Source organism: Xyrauchen texanus, chromosome 47, assembly GCF_025860055.1.
Source record: "Xyrauchen texanus isolate HMW12.3.18 chromosome 47, RBS_HiC_50CHRs, whole genome shotgun sequence".
Lineage (NCBI taxonomy): Eukaryota > Metazoa > Chordata > Actinopteri > Cypriniformes > Catostomidae > Xyrauchen > Xyrauchen texanus.
The window spans coordinates 5,885,235-5,900,366 of NC_068322.1; the positions used below are offsets into that span (position 1 = coordinate 5,885,235).

General features: G+C 38.8%; 1 protein-coding gene across 1 annotated transcript in view; it reads left to right on the top strand.

The window, feature by feature from the left end:
* The window catches only part of LOC127638929 (forkhead box protein P2-like), a 75,622-nt gene that overhangs the window by 26,147 nt on the left and 34,343 nt on the right, over positions 1–15,132 (top strand). The window contains exons 2-4 of the mRNA XM_052120696.1: positions 338–427; positions 10,782–10,919; positions 13,454–13,543. Coding sequence (XP_051976656.1) covers positions 338–427; positions 10,782–10,919; positions 13,454–13,543 — 318 coding nt within the window. The remainder of the gene's footprint in view (positions 1–337; positions 428–10,781; positions 10,920–13,453; positions 13,544–15,132) is intronic.

Below are 15,132 nucleotides of genomic sequence, written 5' to 3' on the forward strand. Positions count from 1 at the left end.
TGATATTATGAATATGCAAATGAGACGGTAATTTGCAGAGAAGTGGTTATTTCAGCTGAGCACACACTAGACAGGTCAATACCACTGACACTCACTGTGTTTTCTCCCCCCTCCTGCTCTTCAAAGGTGCTAGACAAACTGTATTTATCTTTCATCACAGCTTCGTGGATTATCATGAAAAATGTATATCTAAGGGATGCTTCATGGCTCATCAAAAACAATGAACGGTCTAGAGGATGAAATGTGCAGGGTTGATGTCACATTTCACAGAGTGTTATAGTTGGAAAAGAATGAAAAAAAATCTAATTTCACGTCTCTCTTTCTCTTCTCTTCACAGGCCCTACAAGCAGCAAGGCAATTACTCCTACAGCAACCAGGCAGTGGCCTGAAGTCTCCAAAGAACAACGACAAACATCGTCCGTTGCAGGTGAGCAGTTCTTCGCTAATCTCTTAAGTCCATCCATAATACATGGTGCTCAAGAAAAGATTTCCTCTGTTCCAAGCACTGTTTGATTTGGCAATGTAATTCAGGAGCTGTCAGTAAAATTCTCAACCTGTCAGGCCTGCCCTTCTCCTGAAGAAACGAAACAAAATACCTCACACCTAAGCCTTCTGTTTCTACAACTACATTACCTCACCATCTCTGTCTGACATGGCTGTATGACCTCAAAAGCTCCTGTACCGTGGAAAGATAATGACATATTACACTGGCAATGAAGAATTTCATGCTTAACGAAGAATAATAGGCCAGCTGTTGCTGTTCAAAAACGCATCTCCTACAGTGAATTGTAAATTATCCATTTATTACATTGTAATTACAATGATATAAACTTTAATACAACTCAAACACATCACAAACCTGTACAGACCTAAACAGCTCTCTGAAAATGTGCTTCCTCAAGACGCCTCTGTAGCATTGCATATCTTAACTAGCTGTCATTTGTACCCCTCCAAGATAATTTGCCATTATTGATTCCAGCTGCACAGCATCGCTATTGTCAGTGATTTGGAAAAGGTCACAGCAGCATCGCACATGCCGCATTCCCTATTACCAGACCTGTTTACTTATCCGCTGACTTTCGATGTGTTATTTCTCTCGCATCTCTGCAATACAAACGCACTGAAATTATGTAAGCGTTTGACATCTGCCAGGCACTGTATTTTTAGGTTTAAATTAAGTGCAAGCGAGATAACTCCCTCCTCCCTGCTAATAAGCGCTATCAGCTAGCAGTGGTTTACCTCATTAGAACCCCATGCATTTAATTAAAGAAAGGGAAAATTTGCGATAACCCTTGTCGTTAATATTTTCACAGAGGATAACAATGGCGACACCTTTTCATAGTCACACCCCTGTGAATTTAATTATGCGGATATATATGCATGTATTATGGGAAAAGTTGTTTAGTGAGATAGAAATGGGACAGTTGTACAAGTTTTATTTAATTATGTTAAACATTTCACAATTCATTTTGATAGAATTTTGTTATTAAAATGCGTAAATCTTAAAATTAGGCAAAAATATATTTTTGGCCCAATTCTTTTTTTTTTTAATTTATAGAAAGAATTTTCACAACATAAATATTACAGTTATTTATGTTTATTTTACTCTTTTTTTAAATTATCATCGTTTTAAATATGCAATAATTTGTAATTTTAGAATGGATTTTCATAGTTTAATATTGAAATCTGGGTTTGGGACGAGGCTAAAACATTTAAATGTATACATATAAGGCATTTTAAAATGTACCAAAAATAAATGATGAAGTTCTGGTAGAAAAGTTTCAAATTTAGTTTTAATGAGACCTTAACATAACAAAAAGAAAAAGTTACAAAATTTCAGTTTTAATACAAATTAACCCCTGGGACACAAAATTGCCCCAAGTTGAAGAAACACCCAAACATGACTTTTGTATTCGAGAAATTTAAAAACCTGTGTTACACAAAGTTGTTCTTTATTTCTTTTTCCCCTCTGTGCTATGACATATTAAAACAAAGCCTTGGTAACTGCAGTTCCATGTATCTATTGTAGTTTCCCACCCATCTCTATACTTAGAAGAATGGATTCCCGGCACACTGCGGGACTGTAAATTGTCGTGCGACACTTCCGAGGAAAAAGAGTGCTATTGGATGAGGAAGATCTGTGATAACTGGTGGCCCATGACCGAGCCCTTGACTATAATAACACCTCAGGATTGTAAATATTGAATATTTACATTTGCTTATGCCATCCTTGCCTCATGTTAGCCATATGAATCAATATGAATCAGGGCTTGTTGAGCACTGTCTACCTGCTGTAGTTAATCAATGCTGTTGATCCCATTTCTTTATTAACTTGTTCAGTGCTGTTTCAATAGCCTAAAGGTCTAGTAATCCTGTTAAAACTTCAAGCCAATGAATTCAAAGTAACTATATTTATACAGTCAGATCCCATTGTGTATACTTAGACATGCCAAGGAACGAGGAGTTTGAAAAATGACTTATTTACCTAAATAAGTAAACGTACCGACACTGATAAATCTGCCACTTTTCTTGTCCAGGAAAGGCAGAGAAAGTGATCCACAGATCATGCCTTATAAATTATGTACCGCACAAGCATCTAAGTGCTGTAGCTCACAGTTTTAATTACTTGTATTAGTGTCTAAAGCCTGTCAGATGACTAATTCTATCCACTGTCTCATCGCACGCGTTTGACATGCTCACTAGATGCTTTTCCACATTTGTGTAATGTGACAAGTCTATTATTACCCCGTAAGCCCAGAGAAGTCAATAAACACCTATTTCTTCCCCGTAAATCCTCACGCCTTCTCCATGCTGCTTACAAGGATTTCCCAAGGCACACAACAATCCTCTCGCGTCGCAGAGCCTTTCCCTCCGAGTGGTAATATCTCCTCTGCATTTTATACACTGACATTTAAAACACAAATAAAAAGTGCCGAGGACGAAAGGGAAGGAGGATTACAGAGAGCTTGTGTGACTCACAATTGTGTCTCCTGCCCGCCAATTCAACCCAGCTGCCAATCTTCATATAAGCTACGTGCCAGTTTGTTTGTTTGGCATAGCCGTGCACTGTGTGCCGCCAAGGTGTCTCGTCCTCATGGCAGAATGGGCATTTAACACAGAGAAAACAGTGAGCGCCATGCTTACACGTGTTTACGACACACTGAATACCGATAGAAAGGCGGTGGGGATGCTGAACAAACAGATGCATCTCTTGCCCTGCCAAAGTGTGTGTTTGTGACAACAGGCTGTTATGGTGATATAATACAGCCGCCTGGGTGTCAGACTGGTGTTTAGAGAGGGAGAGTTGACCTTTGACCTGTTTGCGGTGTGCACTCAGGGAGACTGATATACAACCATTAACAAGGTGAAACCTCACAATGGGAGAGTGAACAAAAGTAATTTCACCTTCTGTCCTCAGACATATGTGACTAGTACAGCGCAAACCCTCACTTTAAACTGGATTTCCATTTTCGACAGAAACAGACGCCCATTGACCTTTTTTGTCGCTCTAAACAACATTTCGCCAGTGTAACTTTTTCTGAACATTTAGAGCAGCGCCTCACAGTTTTCCTAACTTCCACCCCCCTGCATTCGGCTGAACGGCTCGTTGCATGCGTGCATTCCTAGATGAGGAAAGTACGAGATAGCTCAACCCAATCACTTCCTGAGCACTGAGCCATCCTTTGAGTGTCACCAATTTAAAGGTCAGCAATGCACAGCTCATCTGAGCATCAGACTGCTGCACCATGTTCCTTCAAATTCATCTACTCAGGCCATCAACTGGAACGTGCACAAAGCCAGAGGAATTTATAAAGGAGATGGCCTCATATTTAACATTCATTATTAAAGGAATAGTTCACCCAAAACTGAAATTCTGTTATCACGTACTCACCCTCATGTTGACTAAACCCATATGACTTTCTTTCTTCCATGGAACACAAAAGGAGATTTTAGGCAGTATGTAAGTCTCACATTCACAGCACATTTTGCTATAAAATGAAAGAGAATGGTGACCGAGACATTCTCAGCCTGATCTTAAGAAATTGATTCAATATTTCATGGCAGTTCTGAGGGGAAATGTCCACTGTGTGGCACTAAAAGTGTTACATTTTCTCCCAAACAGATGAGGTTTTTAAGGTAAATGCTTTATTGAGTTTTAAAACAACAAAACCAACCTCCCTACACTAAACCTTAAATCTTAACCTAACCTGTAATATAATAAAAAGCAAATGTGGTGCTTCTATGACACTTTTGGCTCATGTGTCAGCTTCAGGACTCCGGTCTTTTGCATCGCAAACGTAACGTTCAATCAGTTCAGCTACTGATCAATTTAATCACTCTCCAACAAGCATGTAAATGTAGTTGCTTATGTAATAATCATGCGCTATAGTAAAAGTGTTTTGATGTCATAAGAACAAGGTGTGAGGAACAAGGTGAAAAGTACATATTTATGAACTGATAATCTGCCGTTTTACTCGTGATTTATGTGAAAGGGAATGAATGTCATTGTTGTTGTAGCACCCTAATGTTGATTTCACTAGGAAAGTGCCAAGCCATGTAAAAATTATTTTGCAATAAAATAGGCATAGTAACTTGATTCTATGAGACTAGGTTTTTAAATTCTGCCTAACATTCCCTTTTGTGTTCCACATGGCTGTCACGATTATGAAATTTGGCTGACAATTAATTGTCAAAGAAATAATTGCGATTATGACGATTAATTGTCATATACAGTTGAAGAATTTTATATACACTTAGGTTGAAGTCATTAAAATAAAACAATGTTTAACTACTCCACAGATTTCATATTAGCAAACTATAGTTTTCTACTTTGTGCATGACATGAGTAATTTTTCCAAAAAAAATGTACAGACTGATTGTTTCACTTTTAAATGACTATATCACAATTTCAGTGGGTCAGAAGTTTACATACACAAAGGTAACTGTGCCTTTAAGCAGCTTGGAATATTCCAGAAAAATATGTCAAGCCTTTAGACAATTAGCTAATTAGCCTCTGATGGGGGGTGTACTGAATTGGAGGAGTATTTTAAGGCGGCATTCAAACTCATCAGTGCTATTTCAGTGACACTTCCACTTTCTTGCTTTGGTAACCAGGAAAACAACCTACTTTACCCCAGCATAGGTAAATTGCATGGGACTCAGTTTGTGAGGGCTCACATTGTGATGCAAAGGAAGTTGGAGCCTAACCCTAAGGCAAGTACTGGGAAGAGTTGAAATGGAGGGAGTGGGGATAAAAAATAGTGCCGTTGCACCACTTTGATGTAGAAGCAACACATGTACCTTCTGACAGAAGATGCATGGGAGTAATAAACCAGTTCCAGTGGCCCTTACGCATGTAGTCTGATTACTCTGGCCAGAGTGTTAATTGGATCCTAACTGGCAGATCTGATACGTGTAGCCCTGTGGTGGGTAGTCTTTCCAAGTGATGAACTATAATTCACCGAGCTGCTTGAAGCTTGTGTAATTTACTGCGTGTCACTCGACGAGGAGAGCGATCCATCCAACTCCCTATTACCTGCGACATCACAAAAGTGGCAAGAGATAGAAAAGTGTGGGGGGGTTGATGTGAAGTGTGCAAGAGAGACAGATTTCTGTGTTAATGCCAGATAATGTACCTTTGCAGATACTGTAGCAGGAAACAAATTAAAGGAAGAAAATTCTGTCACTGTTTACTCACCTTCATGTTGTTCCAACCTCAGATGACTTTCTATGAAGGAAGTCGTTTGGATTTGGAATGACATGAGGATAAGTCATTTTTGAGGGAACTATTCCTTTTAAGTGCACAAAAACATTTCTGGGCTCTATTTATATTTGAAAGGATTTTCTCTTGACGTTTTCTTTGCATGAGCTTTTCTTCCCTTCGGTGCTTAAAGCCCTCTTATAGTTACTTGGAAAGCATGCTCAGGCTTAGCTCCAGTCAAATCTCTTCCTGTAGTACATGTTTGATCTTTCCCTATATTGACAGAAATGAAAGCGTGGTTATCTACAATGTGATAAGTCTTTGCGTAAGGCCTTTCTAGGTTCCTTAATGGAGACTACACTCCACTCTATCATCATTTGAAGTGCAATACACTTCCTATACTGTTTTGCTGAACTGTAAAATAAATTGATTTGGGAAAATGGTCCTGTAATGTACTTAGCTCCGATCCCGAGGAGTGTCCACGTTGATCCTCTAATCCGAACTATCACTGCTAGAATTGAGGGAAAATGCGTTTCAGTTTTAAATGAGTGCAAATATGTGTTTGTTTGTGTTGTCAACGGCTCTTGAATACATAAGTGTGTATTGGTGGTTTCAACTAAAGTAACTTCATCAATAACTTCAACTCATGACTGCAGAGCCATTAATGATAGACTGAATAAGCAATGCTAGCTTTGCTGAAATGGAAGGGTCAGCATTGGTCCCACATTCCCAACATGGGAGATGGATTGAGAGGAATGAGTGAGACATAGAGTAGCAGAATCATTGTTTATTTTTCTATGACTTTTACATTCTCAAATAAAAAAGGCTTTACACCTTAATTAACACACTATCTCTTTTTGGCAGGTCGCTGAAGTAATTACTGCCACTTGCCCCTCCATTTCTCATTTTGTTTATCTGAATAGTATCTTTTGGCAAGTGGCACCACCAGTGCTAGTTTTAAGTGGCCACATTATTCACTCCATTGAGAAGGCGACTGCTTGCACCACACATCTGATCCGGAAACTGTCTTCATCGAGCCAATGAATAGTGCCAGTTGAGAATTTAATCAGTTCTCTCTAATTGTTTTTCAGCTTGAAACTTGCCCTTGTGCCAACTCTGGTAGTTTAGTACAGCAGTTTCAACTGTTGTTGTGGGAACACACCAATGGTGATAAGGGGCCATGTCATGTATTGAAGTACTGTGGGAAGGCCAGACTGTGTTGCTGTGGAATAGGAAATTTAATGGAGGGGGGGCACTTTTAGCACTGTGAACTTGTAGAAAGTAAGGTTCACACTTTTCATTTTTAACTTGTCTACTACTCCAACAGTGTATGTACATACGTCACAGGATATTTATGTAATTTTTTGTGTAATTTCCACCACATCTCAAATTCTGTATTCTGTTTTAATAAAATTTCACGGTGGAAATGTCTGTGAAATAAAACGAGTCACCTTTGTCTTGCTAAGGCTAGTTTAATAGCTATTATTTTATGTATCCTAAATACACATGATTCAATATTTTCATACTTCACAGCTTGATTGGAATTGACACACAGTAAAAATACTCTTCTCACAAGTGATGTTTACATAGAATTTCTTTTCTTCTTTAAACACTTTCATTGACTTGGTTAACCTTTGAAAAAACATTGTTAGAAGCAAAATGGTTTGGTGTGCTGGAAATCACACCACAAATGTAGAACAATTGTAATGATTGAGAAATTGATAGAAATCATTTTTTCACATTAAATATTGAAATGGTTTGTGTTTATTTACTCTAAGTTTTCATAGTTTGAAACATAATAAAAATTAAAAATAGTTTGTATTTTTATAATTGGTTTTCATAGTTTAATATTGAAAGTCTGGGTCAAGGCTAAAACAGGAAAATCTGTAAATACGATGTATTTGAAAAGTACCAAATATAAACGAAGGCCTGGTTAAAAGTTTCAGTTTTAATGTGACCAAGTAACAAAACAAAAAATGTGAAATCTGTTTTAGTAAAAATCAACCTCTGTGATATGAAAATACCCTAAGTTGAAGAAATACCCAATTACATTTACAATTACGTGCAGTCAACCAAGCAAGTGGCTTGTTAGGTGTTGACCTTTCTCACGTTGAGACTCGTTTCAGACTTGAGCGTAGTGAGAGCCTCGTAATGATCTACTCGTTCTTCAGGAGGGCCACTGATGTTTTCTCATCATAGGCCAATTTAAAGCTATTTGTTCATGTGCCAAGATACATGGTTCTAAAGTGCAGGTCAGTGGAGATCAGCTGGTCAACTTGCATTTTCATCTCTTTTCCAATAGAAATCAAAGTAACCTCGCCATATGGATTGCTATTTGTGGACATGCTTGTTGCTTACATAGATGTGAGTTGTTGGTTTGCAAGTAAGACTGTGCTCAGAAATTCATGATTTTCTTAAGAACAAATGCTTCTTGGATTTTTTTCAAGTGCAGAAGATGATTTTTGATTCTTCAAGAATCCCATTATCTGAGAGCACACGTTGGGTTTCATCAACACTCTCGCAGACATTTTTCATCTACTATCCTGCAAAGAGAGAAGGCCCATTGTCTGCTAATGTTTACGGCTCGACCCTTCTGCAAATGCTCATTAATTATGCCCCTTCTTGGCAAAATCATTTCGGGGAGAAGCAATTCAGCCTCTGTTCTTTTCAATTCACCCGGCTTGTCAATCATCGCCCCCCGCAGAATCCCGCGGAATGGAGGTGTTATATTCCACCAATTATCATGTCATATACTCGAAAATGTAAATGAACGTGTGTGTAAAATTAAATTTATGGGTTGTCAGTGAAGAATAAGAACCAGGAGAGCAATTACTTATCTGCTTTCATCTTTCAAGCTCTGATATATCATGCAGAAAACGCTGGCGTTAAATGCTGGAATTAACGTTGTGCGTGTCACTGGGAAGTGAGTGAGATAAAGCGTCAACTTTGTCTCGCTCTTTTCTCATATTTTTGTTTGGAAGAGCATGAAATGAAGATGCTTATCATCCGTTTCTCTGAGAAAAAGCTAATGAGAGACTGAGAGGCATCTCCCCTGACTACGCTGTTATCATTTTGAGCATCTTTCTGGCTTTTATCCGTAAATTTTGGTGAAAATGTAACACTACACTCCCTAGTTATGTCCTCAATGCCTTTGGAGTACACATAATCAGCTATGGTTGATAAATAAATGTAATGAATTGTTCTGAAATTTACATGTTTATTGTATTTGGTACATTGCGGAGTAAGCGATGTGATCGTTTGTTATTCAGCCAAAAGCTCATTTAAATATACAAATAATGGGCGTAATGAGAACATCTCCGCTTGTATTTTCATGCTTTGGTCTTTAGATTGTCATTTAGGCCGGTGAAGCACCCTCGCTGAACCTGGGGGTAATTACACATCACAAATGTGTCTTAAGGTTTAATAACATTGAAGGTGTAAGCATATATTTGCATAATTACATGCAGCTGTTTAATTTGTGACTTTGTTGCTTTTGTTCCTATGTTTTTTCCCCTCTTCACACCTTTCCTCTCCTAAGACAGAAACCGAGAAAGAAAGTGTATTTGCGTGCTCTTTCCTCCATAGTGGTGCTCATTAAGTTTTGGGGCTGGTCTAATGAAGAATGGTGCTTGGATTTGTTTGAATATGAATATGAGTGGGGATGGAGTGTGACCTTCAGCTCTGCTACTCAGTTCATCAGGATTAGTCAAGCTTGGCGCTCAGGAGTGCTAATGCATAATGACTTCTAAAATGAAAAATGTGTAGTGACCATGCAAATGTCTCGGCTAATCAAAGAGGGGAACCTGAGCTGGGCCGAGCCAGGAGACTAAAACAAGGACATGTCAAGGCCCTGAGAACTCAGACGTACGGAAAGCAATCAAGCAGTCTTGATTAGCTGCCGTGAGGAGCCCCATGCGTCACGCCTGGCTCCTGACATGACGCTTCCACCACTCACATCGTTCTGATGGATCCCGAGCCCAGCTTTCCATCTCTTCCGTAACCTTAAAAACACAACAATAGAGATGTTTACCTGTCATGACACTAGAGGCGTCTTTATGATAGACAGATACACTGTTGGATGATGCCTCTTGCAACACACATCATCAAGTACAAAGAATGCCCTAAAGAGTCAGATGACAGGTGAAGTGTCCAGAAAAATGGATGGAAAAATGTTTCTCTTCGTCTATGTTGTCTGCGAGACTTTTCATTGTTCAATCTTGAAGAAACGAGGCAAATGAAAGTAAATGTTGCATGTTCCCCTGTTAATATGTGTGCTGGCAAGCGAGCGAGTGATGCTCTGAAAAAAGTTGCATGCTTTATTGATCTGTGCGTTTCAATGCCGTCTTATAAGAAGTGGGCTGAGAAAATATTTTCTTTGTTTTGTTTTTCTACAGAAAAATTCTCCCGCACAGTTTGACAGCTGCTATTTTAATGATTCCTATCATTTAAGAAATTACATGAATTTTTAAAAATGACATATCGTAGAAGGCTTGCGCCTCTGGCTGCTTTCTTCCAAGCTTGCAACTTGCAAACTTCAATGCGCAGCATGCGTCAGCTGGTAATTCGCCTCACCTCAGTAAAACAGAATACTTCACAGCAGCTCAGCTTCAATCTGGAGTTTCTCGACGGGTTTTCAAAGCAGAGCACTTTAAACCATCAGCTGTCTAAATCCATGTTGTGTAGCTTAACTGCTCCTAAATAGGCCCCGTGTCCGCTTCCATCCCACTGTCCCTGTCCGCTCTGAAGATATGTGAATCTTCCTGCTGTCTTCTTGTGTCTTGTAGCACTTGAAATCGCTTAAGGGAGTTCAAAGGGTCATCTAATTAAGGTCGTCCTCTATTTAAAGTGCAGTGCTTTTCCCATTGGTAGTAGCTGAAAAACATTAGCATAGCGTATGAAAGTACACATGCACTGGCATATATATACACATACATGATTACTTATGCTGCAGTTACACGGTTTTGGTTTTATCAAATATAAGAAGTGGTGAGAAGAGCTGAAGCCTTCTGTTCTATATGATCACATCACTTTATAGAAAGACTTGGCTAATATTCTGTCATACCCTATGTCTCTCTGTCAGGTGCCAGTATCTGTGGCAATGATGAGTCCACAGGTTATCACTCCCCAACAGATGCAGCAAATCCTTCAACAGCAGGTTCTGTCCCCCCAGCAGCTCCAAGCACTCCTACAACAACAGCAAGCAGTCATGCTTCAGCAGGTACACGCATACATTTAACTAGGTATCAAAATGGGGACATAACATTGACTTTCATTTTTTTTTTTACATTTGTGATAAATATGGTTAGTAAAGACTTAGGGGCCTCTCAGACTGAATGTGTTCTTGTGCTAGAGAAACCTAGACACGTCACATCAAACATAGCAGAATGTGCAGCGCAGAGGTGCGCGGTTCAAAAACAGCGCAGATGTCTAAAAAGCGTGGCTCTCCTCTGTGAGATGCTGAAATAAACAGTGGGATGAAGCACAACTCTCAGATATGACAATCTAGCACATATTTACATTGAAAAAAGCACACACACCATCTAAGTAACACAGTTCTCTCCTTTGCAAAAATCAGCAAGACTCCACAGTGGTCAAAGACGTTCGTCTAGTGCATATTTCTTTACACAGGAAAACAAAGAAAACTCAGCACAGATGGACAAAAAAGATTTTAACCCTAACAAAACATAATGCATTTTTAGAATACATTTTTTTTTTATACTTTATTTCACCTCTGATGGCATCCCAAACATCCCCAAAGGAAGGATTTGTCAGATTTATCTCATTAAAGTAAGAACACACAAACACAGATCCATATACACATACACAAATCGTTCCTGTGGGTTTGGGACATCATCAAAGGTAAAAATTGTTTAATAAATAAAGTAAATAACTCGTTTTTATATTTATTCTGAAAGTGCAATAGGTTTTCTCATGTTTTGAGTATATATATATATATATATATAAAACCATAACACTTATTCTTTATTGGTCTCATTCTGTCCTTGACATAGTTATATGAGGCAAACAAATACAGACATGTAATTAGCTGTTTTCAGCAGGGACGTGTTTTTGGGACAAATGCAGCACAGAAATAAGCAAATACAACTGAGTGGTTTGCTTCCTGACTAAACAGTGCACCCAGTAAATACATTAAGATTGAGTCGCATATTATTTTAGGACAGTGAGTACTAGATAATGGAGAGAAGAGGGGGGATTTGGGAAACAACATAAGCCAGACTCGAACTTGTGTTGCACTAAAGGCTTATCTTGTCAAAGCATGTGAGCCAAGCACTAAACTACAGCTCCAACAAGAGTAGTTTTTAAAAGTAATTTTAAAAGCTCTCAGAGAGAACTCTTTATTGAAAACATCTCCATTTGACAGTTGAACTTGGTTAGCCTTGATTATAATTAGGTCTGGATTAACTGTGACGAGCATCATGTACTGAAGACATCTCCTGCCGAACGCTGATCAAGATGGGAGAGCTGTGCTCCTGTATTCTGACGATGAGCTCCTGAGGACAGCACTCTGCGGAGGAGCGGAGAAGTGTGCTAAATACATTAATTCACAATGATGAATTCTCTCCTTTGAGTGCTTCGCATTCATTTCAGAATTTCACTGCCTGTCGAAAAATATATAGGCAATAAGATTAATTGTTCCTCCAGCGGAAATGTGCAGCTGCATAAAAGTCTATATGGAGATGGTCTTTTTGTCTCTACCGGAGAGAGATGTTATTTATGATTTGACATGCAGAAGAACATCCTCAAGAGCCCACAGTTTGGGTTGCAATTCTGTTTGTTTGTTAAATTGTACTTCAGCACTTAGATTCTGCTTATTTATGTCAAACTTCATGATAGATGTTCTATTAATGGACCAGTGGGAAAATGAAAAAGTGGAATAAATTTTGCTAGAATATTAAAGTATTTTCAAGCCATATACAACTATTTTGTTTTGTTGGAGCTGTGGCCTAATGGTTTAGGCATGTGCTCCAAAGCATTGAGCCTTGGTGCTCATGGGGGCAATGTAGGTTTGAATCCCATTTGTGTCATTTTCTAACCTCAATGCCCCATCTTCTCCCATCATCCAGTCTTTTTTTGACTGTCCAATAACATATACTTAGTGAAAAGTGACAAAAAATAAAAACAAAATTGCATATTGTTTTATACTGTATATTACTGGTCTAAAACATTGAGCATTTTCTCTAAAGGGGGCGATGCAGGTGCGAGTCCCACTCACATAGCAGCTGAAAAATGGCTGCTTTGTGTTATAGATTACCAGTTTTGATATGTGTTTGTGTTTTGGGGCATTCACTCAGGATGCTAAATGGAATTGAAAATTTTTTTTTTATAGGGGTATTAACTCCCAAACATCGCTGCTAATGTACACATTTTGTGCACTTGATATGGTTAACCCACTCCCAGATTCTTCTGATTGTTGTGTTTTTTTTTTTTATCTGGCAACGATCCGCAGTGCTATATCTCAAAAGTTTATCTCAATTTTACAGCATCTTAAAAATATGGCACTCATGGAGTAAATGCTGAAAAAGAAGTGAGAAGCGATGCAACAGCCAAAGACATCCATCTGATGTATTAGTATCTAGACCAACAAATGAAAAATAGCACACACAAACTGCAAGAATGTATCCTATTTGAATAGTCTTTACTCTGTTCCCTTGGCAGCAAGATTATTGTACAGATAATGTTTCTTTGCAGGTTTTGTTGTAATGGCGTATATCCATGTCTTTGTATCCACAGCAACACATGCAGGAATTTTATAAAAAACAACAAGAACAACTTCATCTACAGCTTTTGCAGCAACAACACCCAGGCAAACAGGCAAAAGAGGTACGATACACACACTAATACACATACATGAGGCAAATTGGTGGTTTCCTCTGAATTTGCCACAATGAGCTACTTGTAAATCTGTCTCTGCTGCCATTTCACAAGGGAACCCTCTTTTACCACTGAGAAAACATAGTCTGTTTGTGGCCGGTTAACTAACGAAGCAAAGCGTTAAAATTAGGCAACCATGGAACAACTGTTTTTAGGTGTCTCAACTCCATCCTTTGTGGCAATGTGGAATTGCGTTGATGATAAAAGGCCCACTTAAGCATATAGCACAGGGTTCATCCATTAATTAAGTACTGCAGTGGGTTTGGGGCAGTAAACTGAAAAGTTTGACCATAGCGAGCTCATAAATCAAACTGACACTCAGACTGCGCATCTATCTGACAGACAGACGGAAAGAGCGTGTTTCTGACATGGAGGAGCAGGCATCAAAAAGCAAAGCCTGGTGGAGGGGGTGGAGGGGGGGGGTGGCAAACCAAACAAAACATGTGGAAGCAGTTAAATTGATCAGCTATGTATCGCAGACACAACACCCCCCAAACACCCCCCAAACGTCTCTTCAACTACTACCTTCCACCTTCAAGCAAGCCATTATGCAGGGCATACAGAAAACAGGACTGACCTCCCGAAGGCTTTGTTTCTGTTTGGATTTGCGAATAGATTTTTTTTTCAGGCTTGTGCCATCAAATATGGAATAGAAATTGCTCACTTATTTCTCAAGAGAGGACAAGGCCAATCCACGTGGCTCACTCCATTATGCAGTCTGTTTTCCAGTGAGCACATCACAAGTTTTGCCTCTTTTTCTCGCTCTCATCCCTAAACTAAGAGCGTGAGGTCTTCCTCATCGTTCCGCTCTTACCACTGATATATTTAAATTTAACATACACTGATATATAGTAAAAATTTACTTTTCTCCATAATGGGGTCTTTGCTTTCTTGTCACTGAGTAGGTTGTAATGTATTCTGACAGGAGAAGAGGAGAGGGGGAAAAAGGGTTGAATCTAACAGGGTCTCGGCAGAAACCAACTAAGTTCGCTAATGGACTTCAGGAGACTTTGTCCACAGAAGCAAACTTCTGTCATTTTTAGCCAGACTTCCTAATAATCAACTATAGAATAGAGTCTGTATGACATGGTAATGCAACTACTACTACAATGTACATACCCATACATACAAAACTACAGAATGATGCAGAACGACCAGAACTTCTGTATAAATCCTTTTTAAAACACATTCTCACATATTTGTCCCTTTGAATTGATTGGGGCATTTAACATAAGAAATGTTTTATGAATGATTTGCGCAGAAATCCGTTCTGCCTGCGTTTCATTATTAAGCCCACTCTTACACAGATTTACACAGAAATTTGTTGCATTAATGAGGCGCCTTGTAACTGGGATTTTGCAATTATATTTTTACTATGTTATATGCTTTTTCTTTTTTCAATTCAAAGTGAGAATTTGCACGAATGGTTTTACGGAAGTGATTTATGCAATTTGACCCATGCAAAAATGTTCGCTGTTTCAATTATTTTGTATTTGAATTCCACTGTTAAATGCTTTATTTGTTTTGGTTTTATTTCG